Genomic DNA, 9,207 nt, shown 5'->3' with positions numbered 1-9,207 from the left:
TGCCGCTGCTGCCTCTAACGGCACCGTTTCTTCCTCTGCTGCAATCACTACTTTCGCTGATTACGAAGGTTAGCCAGCTTTAAGATTTCTCTATTCTACTCTTTTTTGTTACTCCAACTCAGCTCAAACTATATTATTGCGAATCTCACTTGCTGATTGTTCTTGTTTGTTTGTTTGTTTTCCTTTCGTGAATTGATGATTACGACCTTTTTAATTTCGTGAAGTATTAGTTCACTTTGATTATCTTTCTGATTTTGTCATTGTTAAAAATTCTTTTTCTCTGTAACTGAGATTCCTAATATTATCTTAGCTTTGATGCGCTCCAGTGTGGTGCAATATGAGTGAACGCGTGTAGTTTTGTAAAATCTTAAACAGCTACTTAAATTGTTGAAATATTTGGCAGCTAGTCAGAGTTTTAGTTTGATCCGATTATGTGGAGTTTTTATTTGTCAATGCTTAGGATTTGAACTATTGAAAGATTGAGCACCAGAACTGAGCTACTGAAGAAATTAACTTCATTTTCAGTTATATGATAATTTGTCCATCTATTATTGAGGTTTGGCTTGGAATAGAATATAGTTGACAAATCCATATCCTCATACTGCTGACAGTTTTTGTGATTAATTTATGTTAGATGACTCGAGCTTAGGAGCGGGGTATCGTGTTCCTCCACCTGAGATCAAGGACATTGTCGATGCACCACCAGTTCCTTCATTGTCATTTTCTCCACTTAGAGATAAAATTCTTTTTCTGAAGCGAAGAGCCTTACCTCCACTCTCAGAATTAGCAAGACCGGAGGAGAAGTTGGCTGGTGTACGTATTGATGGAAAAAGTAATTGTAGGAGTCGTATGTCTTTTTACACTGGTATAGGGATCCATCGGATTCTTCCGGATGATACACTAGGCCCAGAGACTGAAGTTCATGGTTTACCCGAGGGTGCAAAGATAAATTTTGTTACTTGGTCTCCAGATGGCTGTCATTTATCTTTTAGCATTCGTGTGAATCAAGAGGACGGTGATAGCAGTAAATTTACAGTATGGATTGCAGATGTGGAAACAGGGATGGCTAGGCCTTTGTTTCAGTCACCTGATATACACTTGAATGCAGTATTTGAAAATTATGTTTGGGTAGATAACTTTTCATTGTTAGTTTGCACTATTCCACTATCTCGTGGGGCTTTGCCAAAAAAACCTTTGGTTCCCAGTGGCCCCAAAATTCAATCTAATGAGGAGAAAAACATTATTCAAGTAAGAACATTCCAAGATTTGCTGAAGGATGAATATGATGAAGATTTGTTTGACTACTATGCCAGATCACAGCTTGTTTTAGCTTCTTTGGATGGTGCAACAAAGGAAATTGGTCCCCCCGCTGTTTATACTTCTATGGATCCTTCCCCGGATCACAAGTATGTTTTGATTAGTTCGATTCACAGGCCATACTCTTTTACTGTGCCTTGTGGAAGATTTCCAAAGAAGGTAGAGTTATGGAGAGCTGATGGGAAGTTAGTGCGGGAGCTTTGTGACTTGCCCCTTGCAGAGGACATTCCTATTGCATTCAATAGTGTGCGAAGAGGGAAGCGTTCCATTAATTGGAGATCTGACAAACCATCTTCACTTTACTGGTATAGATCATTTACTGATGTGGGGTGTGCACTAGGGACATTATAAATTACGATAAGTAAATTAAGCATACAAAACAAACACAGACAGGCATATGTGCTCACACACTCCCTTATTGATTAGAAATTGCACTATAATTGTTCTGCTGTTTTATCTCAATAATTTCAAGTTTTTAAAAACTTACTTCTGACAAGTTCTTAAATTCTTTCATTACTGTTGAGAGATAGAACATAAGCACACACATCCAAAGCCTTCCCTCCCAAAAAGATGGAACTACAATCTATTGTCATCTATATTTGAAAGCCTGTGATCATGGAAGATTTTGTTCAGTCATTTGAAACATAGGTGAATAGTTTTATGCCCCCCTTTTTACTGAAGAATTCATGTTGATGATCAATGTATGATTAAATATGGTTGTTTTGTGACTTGTATAATTATTATTATTATTATTATTATTATTATTATTATTATTATTATTATTATTATTATATGGATAGCTTTTGGTCTTCTCACCATATATGGATAATCTTTTTCTTTTCTTAATTAAAATTGTTCTTCATCTAAAATAAGAAATTGAATGTTTGTCCTGCATTTGCAGCATTTGTATTGTAGCAGTGTAGTCACATTTGCTGTCAATGTCCCCCCGTCCCCCCCCCAAACCCCAATTTTTTGATAGAAATGTCACTATCTGTTAAAATTACTCTCATTTGATGTTCTAGGGTAGAAACTCAAGATGGAGGCGATGCAAAGCTTTATATTAATTTTAATGCTATGATCATCTATAGTAATTTTAAGAATTTTTTTTACCATTTCTGTTGAACTCTTATTTTGTCCCCCGATTGTTGATTTTTCTTTTCTCTTCTTTCCTTTTTTCTGAATTGGACAATATCAATTTCATGCTACTAATATCTTCTAAACTATCATAAAGTCAACTTAAAGTCTTGGTTGATCATTGGTGTTCCCCATTTTTCCATATCTACAGAGGGATTTCTTGGTGTGATGATTCATTGGCTTTGGTATACGAGTCTTGGTATAAAACACGGCGAATAAGAACATGGGTAATATCTCCTGGAGCTGAGGACGTGGCTCCACGAATTCTCTTTGATCGATCATCAGAAGACGTCTACTCTGATCCTGGATCTCCCATGCTGCGGAGAACTCAGGCTGGGACATATGTTATTGCCAGGATAAAGAAGGAAAATGATGAAGGTAGATATATTATACTGAATGGAAGTGGTGCTACACCAGAAGGGAACATTCCATTCCTTGATCTATTTGACATGTAAGTGTCTTGAACTACTTGCCTCCTATAGCTGTCACACATTCTCATTGATGCTAAGGTGGCTTGAACAAAATGTTACAGAAATAGCGGTAAAAAGGAACGGATATGGGAGAGTGATAAGGAGAGATACTATGAAACTGTCGTTGCTTTGATGTCTGATCAAGAAGAAGGGGATCTACATTTAGATCTACTGAAAATTCTGATTTCAAAAGAGTCAAAAACCGAAAACACCCAGTATCACTTTGTCAGATGGCCAGATAAAAAATTAGTTCAGATTACAAGCTTCCCTCATCCATATCCTCAACTTGAATCATTGCAGAAAGAGATGATCAGGTATCAAAGGAAAGATGGGGTTCAACTCACTGCTACCTTATACCTGCCACCGGGTTACAATCCATCAACAGATGGCCCTTTGCCATGTCTGGTTTGGTCTTACCCTGGAGAATTTAAGAGCAAAGAAGCTGCTGGGCAAGTTCGTGGTTCTCCAAATGAATTTCCTGGGATAGGTCCCACATCAGCCCTTCTTTGGTTGGCTAGAGGGTATGAGTTTCTTTTACTGAGTCCTTTTTGTGTTTTACCATTTCTGGTTTAGCACCTCTTTTGCAGTTGCTTCGATCTCCATTCAAAAATATATTCTATATGTCAACTAAGCTGAACTGTTCTTTGGTGGGTGAAATGATGCAGATTTGCAATTCTATCAGGACCTACTATTCCTATTATTGGTGAGGGCGATGAGGAGGCAAATGATAGGTAAATAGATAATGATATTGTTGTAGTTGTGGGATCATTACCATATGTTTACTGCTACTCAATTGTTCTTATGCACCCCGAGTGATCTTCTCTTCATTATCATTTATCTTCAAATCAAATATCTGAATAGCTTTGGGTTCTGTTGTGGGTTTCTTCTTTAACTTGCCTCATAAAGCCTTAGATCATAGCTGATTATATGCTAAATTTTTATCAACCAGGTATGTGGAACAATTAGTTGCAAGTGCAGAAGCTGCTGTAGAGGAAGTTATTCGGCGTGGGGTAAGCTTTATTTTTACTGGGTACGGTGCATTAATTTACCAATTCAATTGAAATACGATTAATTATCAATTATTTTTTGTCTTGTCGCATCTAGGTTGCTCATCCAAAGAAAATAGCTGTTGGTGGACATTCCTACGGAGCATTCATGACTGCCAACCTCCTGGCACATGCACCTCATCTTTTCTGTTGTGGAATTGCTCGCTCTGGTGCTTACAACAGAACACTTACTCCCTTTGGATTTCAGGTTCTGCCTAAAATACCTTGGCTTTTACTTCCAATGGCTACTATTTACCATAAAAACTTTGTTCTTTTTGTTGCACAGTTCCTTTTAATTTTCTTTCATAGCCTTCTCGTAATACCACGTTGTACATGTTAGCTTATTTATGAGACTCTTTTTGAAGGTGAAGGCTTTACTCCTTATATTCCAATTTGTTGTAGAATGAAGATAGAACTCTTTGGGAGGCCACGAATACTTATGTAGAGATGAGTCCTTTCATGTCAGCTAATAAAATTAAGAAGCCGATCTTGCTTATACATGGGGAAGAGGATAATAATTCTGGAACATTAACCATGCAGGTAAGAGAGATTTGCAACTCATTTATTCTCACAAATTGCCATTAGTTAATTGGCTTTTGTAGTACCTTGGAAGAGACAATCCCCTTGGAACTATACTTTACCCGATTATTTACCTGATGCTTCTGTCCTTTGTCCTGCACTGCAGTCAGACAGATTCTTCACCGCTCTGAAGGGTCATGGGGCTCTTTGTCGACTGGTGATTCTGCCTTATGAGAGCCATGGTTATACCGCCAGAGAGAGCATAATGCATGTTCTATGGGAAACAGACAGATGGCTGTACAAATACTGTGTATCAAGCAGTTCTGATGCAGGCTCAGATTCAGTCAAAGAGAAAGAAAGTATAGAAACTACAGATGCTGAAAAGAAAGTTGTTGCTACCAGTGGAGGTGGCGGTAAAGAGGAGTCTGATATTGAGTATGATGAAGTTCATTCTCTGCCAAGGTCATCCTTGTGGTAACCTCTTAACCCTTCATATTTTAATCCAAACAAAGCACTTTTTACTGGATTTAGTTACTTCTTTATAATGGTATTTTTGCAAGCAGAACAGTCTAGTCCAGGCTGTCCGTATACTTGCTACCTACCTCGTAAACCCTTAGCAACCAAAGAATTTAAGGCAATAACATTTGTTGTCTAAACTTGTGAAATTGAAATTATGAAAAATCTCACATTAAATCTTTAAATATGTTGTGCTTTTAATGATGCAGAAGAATTCTCAGAACTTTGGCGCCCGCCAAGGATCAAAATAGAAGCATCCAAAAGATGCACGTGGGATATAGAACAGCAACATGCGTGGGGCTGGAGTGGAGGATACGATGAAATTGACAAGGATCATCATCATTCAAGTGTGGGAAAGTATACCCACCATGTCATGTCCTTAACAACCTTCCACAGTATTTCTGGTCGTGGCACTTGCCAATTCATATCTAGATGGATTCACCGGGATGTCTCATATATTGCTTGTTTTCAGAATGATAATTAGCTGCTTTGCCAATTAATTTTGCATTTGGCAATGCAATTCGAATGTAAGAGGAATAAGCATTGTACAAACCAAACCATTTAATTGATCCAATGCAGCTGAACCCTTCTTGCTGCCTTGGTTTTGGAGTTGTGATTCTTTTCATTGCATCTGCCACTGTTCATTTTTCACGGCACATCTACGAGGTTTATGATGATTGCCAAATCATGTCAAATTTTGAAAAAATTTAACCTAATAATCCATTCTCACAACTGGATATTGAATTGAGGCCTTTTGGGGTTTAGTGACTTGAATTAATTATGCACCAACTCGTTTTATTATTTATAATGGTGGAAAATGGAAGTTGATGCCTTGCTTTCCAACACAATTGTTGTTTTGGCATAACATAAATTCCATGAATTCTATCAAATGTCGCTGCTACTGCAAGTATACTAAAAGATGACCATTGGTGATAACTAAAAACTGTTAAAATAATTTAACATAAAAATAAAAAGTATTAACATTTTAATTATCATCACCACATGAAAATAAAGATGACATTTCAACATAGCTACGTGTTTAGAATGGTGAATTTAGATTAAAGTCCTTCGCTTTCTATTCTTGGTAAGTGCGCAGTTTAAGAGAAACACATCGGCTTTTGTGTATTTATGTAGCTTTTATGAATCCTCAACAAATTCATTCATGATTTAATTCTAGAAAGAATTTATTTTGTCAGGTGAAAGAACAACCCTAAAAACTAATAACATTAAACTTCAAAATGAAAAGCAATATCAAAACATTTAGCCTGATGCAGAAAAGAGTATATCTAAAGAAAAACTTGATGAAAACTCTAAAAGGCAACAATAATATGAATCAAAATTCCAGTGCAAGAAACTTATTTCTTTGAGTCTGATAGACAAATTCAGCTCATCTTAATTCCAAGAGCCAATTGAAAATAGTGAAAGAGGAAAAAAGGAGACCCCAATGGGCACAAAACAAGAACAGTCTCACTCTTCTTGCGCAATAACACTAATCTCACCTTTCTCAAGCAAATCATAAAAGGCCCTAACTTTTCTCTGTTCATTCCAGTGATGCATCTTCCAAACACTGCCAGCAGCAAGTCCCAGCACTGTCGCAATGCAAATCTCCTTCACAACACTCGGTCCTTTCAATGTAGCATGAGCGATTCTAGGGCCAGCCATTTCCTTTAACCTTCTCAAATCTACAAACAGTTATCAATCACTGCCTTTGTAATCACTTTGAATATAAAATTAGCATATCCAGTGACAATACTAACACGATCAATCTCAAAATGAAGGGGATTACAAAAATAAAAATAGCTATTAATTTTATTTTGCAAAAAGAATAAAAAAAATCTCGTAAATGGAAGAAATCAACAGAATGAAATATCACAACAGTCAGTTGGAATTTGGAAACTAGTTTCGATAGTTGTAAATAGAAATCGAAGATCTGTTATCGTAGTGAGATGAGAAGATTTACCCGAGGCAGAGAGAAAGAGGCGAAAGTTCCTTCCCACACGAATTCGTTGTTGTTGTTCTTCCGTTAGAGAATAGAGAGTGAATAATGGGGAGGCATTGTATATATTTTGGGCTCTGCTTTCATTTCCCGCAGGCCCAACTAGCACATTCATCTCCGCTAAAATACTGGCCCAAGATATATTGAATTAGCTAAAGCTCAGACCAAACATAAAAAAAAATAACACACGTGTAAAATATAGTGCAGATTTTAATTTAGGAAAAAAACTTCAATTTTTTGTTTGGCAAATTTTTTTCTCTACAAACGCAGAAGTGATTATGTAACGTGCTTTTAGCCATTATATTCAAACATTTATTTTTCTTTTGCCAACTTTATCATTTATACATGTTATTATATTATTTATAAAATTCTTGTTATTTCTCTCTATATAAACTCTTTTTTATTATTTATTATTTAATTTTTTATTAATTTTTTTATTTGACATTATATATTTTTATAGTTATAATTTTTGTGTATTATATTTATTATTATCTTTTTATAATAGAATTTATTGATCCCATTAGGTAAAATATATTTTATTAAAATCAATTTTGGCACAGAATTGTCAAACATAAATCATTGTTGAAATAAACTTACTTCTACTCAAAATCAATTCTATATAATCATTTTTATTCAAACTCCAGTTTGACCAACCACAATCTAAACACACACTTAGAAATGAGATGTATCCGATATAAAGTGTATATCACTGAATTATGTTTTAATATTATGTTTAACTTAAAATAAATATAAAAATTGAAATAAGTAAATTATTTAAATATCTTTGTTGATTAAAAAATAAGATTATTTTTATAAAAGAATATTATTAAAATTTTAATTTTAGTTTCATGTCTCTATGTTTTAAAGATATTAAATGAACTAAAATTTTGTATCTTGTAATTGAAATTTTAGTTTTAGTCTCTCACCACTAAGTATAATACTAATTTTAGTCCGTCAATCTTAGTTACAATCCCCGAAAAACAAAGGCGATCTTAGGTTGCGTGGAGATTAAGAGATAAAGACTAAAAGACAGAAACGAAATCAAGTTTTTGTATTGTATTTGGTGTAATAATTTATATTTAAGGAATGACTGAGTTAGATAAAATATTAGAAAGAGCTAAAAATATTTACACAATAAAATAAAATTAAAATAAAATTTAAAAAAAGTTAAACTAAAATTAACATATAATTTATATGTAAAAGATTAAAATCAGGAGGATCACTGTCTCTCTTCTTCACTATGTGGCTTCATCCCTGTATTTAAGTATCATATTTAGTTTAAAATAAATATAAAAATTAAGAGGTGAATTTAAAATTTAAAAAATTAAGTAAAAATATTTTAAAAATAAATATTATTAAAATTTTAGTTTTTAGACTCAACAAATTTTAATCTCTTCTATTTTTTTTGGAAGTATTTAAAGAATTAAAATTTTATGTTTTTAGACTAAAATTTTAATTTTAATTTATGAATATTAAATACAATATTAAATCTCAATTTTTAATTTGTGTATATAAAAAAATTATTTATATTAATTTAAATATAAAATAAAAATAAAAAATATTACTGGTCGCCCAACATTTTTTTAGGTACATCACACATATAGAAGGCATCATTAAGGTTAAGAAATCGCTGATACTTACAGGCTCCAGCCAAATGTAGAAGAAAATTTCAAGGCAATTCCACTTAAAAAATGGTGGAAACTCAGGTGAAGTTGACTTTATGTGAAGTTGACACTGAAAGTCGTTGGATGAAAATTTAGTCAAATCAGTCAAATCATTTAACGGCTCTCAGGTATCAACTTCACGTGAAGTCAACTTCACCTGAGTTTTCACCTTAAAAAATATGTCATGAAACTATTAAATAGTAAAAGAAAGCAATGAATGGACACATTTTTATTTTTAATATTAAATTAGTAATGATATTTTTTTTGAGTTGTGAACTGTTGCAATATTTTTTAAAATTAAGATTATTTAATTTAAAGAGTAAAAATTAGACCGTAAGATTTTTAAGAAGTATAAAAATCGGACCTTCTGATTTATGTATTCTAATTTTTTTAATTTTTTAAATACAAATAGCCTTATTTATGTACCTCCTATAATTTAAAAAAATAAAAAATTATAATATTAAAATATATCACATATTTTATTATGGGATAAGTATAATTTTGGTCCCTAACGTAGAGGCTGAAAATTTATTTCGTCCCTCGTC

At 33.6% G+C, this 9,207-nt stretch overlaps 2 protein-coding genes across 2 annotated transcripts in view; one reads left to right on the top strand and one right to left on the bottom strand.

Annotated features, from left to right (window-relative positions):
* Nucleotides 1-5,632, top strand: part of LOC107492381 (probable glutamyl endopeptidase, chloroplastic) — a gene marked incomplete in the record, with an annotated part of 5,896 nt that extends 264 nt beyond the window's left edge. The window contains 11 exon segments of the mRNA XM_021126378.2: nucleotides 1-68; nucleotides 635-1,622; nucleotides 2,340-2,404; nucleotides 2,560-2,902; nucleotides 2,984-3,442; nucleotides 3,587-3,652; nucleotides 3,871-3,931; nucleotides 4,026-4,175; nucleotides 4,370-4,507; nucleotides 4,653-4,960; nucleotides 5,212-5,632. Of these exon segments, the coding sequence (XP_020982037.2) occupies nucleotides 1-68; nucleotides 635-1,622; nucleotides 2,340-2,404; nucleotides 2,560-2,902; nucleotides 2,984-3,442; nucleotides 3,587-3,652; nucleotides 3,871-3,931; nucleotides 4,026-4,175; nucleotides 4,370-4,507; nucleotides 4,653-4,960; nucleotide 5,212 (2,647 nt within the window).
* Nucleotides 5,633-6,331: 699 nt separating this feature from the next.
* On the bottom strand, nucleotides 6,332-7,072 carry LOC107492309 (cytochrome c oxidase subunit 5C). The gene is made up of 2 exons (XM_016113305.3): nucleotides 6,963-7,072; nucleotides 6,332-6,684 (listed from the first exon to the last, which is right to left on the bottom strand). Exon 2 carries the CDS (start codon nucleotides 6,662-6,664, stop codon nucleotides 6,470-6,472), a length of 195 nt encoding a protein of 64 aa, XP_015968791.3. The 5' UTR covers nucleotides 6,665-6,684; nucleotides 6,963-7,072; the 3' UTR covers nucleotides 6,332-6,469.
* Between the last annotated feature and the right edge of the window lie 2,135 nt (nucleotides 7,073-9,207).

The sequence above is a fragment of the Arachis duranensis genome, chromosome 6 (genome assembly GCF_000817695.3).
Source record: "Arachis duranensis cultivar V14167 chromosome 6, aradu.V14167.gnm2.J7QH, whole genome shotgun sequence".
NCBI classification, from domain to species: Eukaryota; Viridiplantae; Streptophyta; class Magnoliopsida; order Fabales; family Fabaceae; genus Arachis; species Arachis duranensis.
Note: the sequence above shows the minus strand (reverse complement) of the source record. Positions and strands in the feature narration are given on the sequence as shown.

Bases quoted from the DNA above. Each gene is read 5' to 3' on its own strand.
- LOC107492309 (XM_016113305.3), bottom strand. From the start codon at position 6,664: ATGGCTGGCCCTAGAATCGCTCATGCTACATTGAAAGGACCGAGTGTT.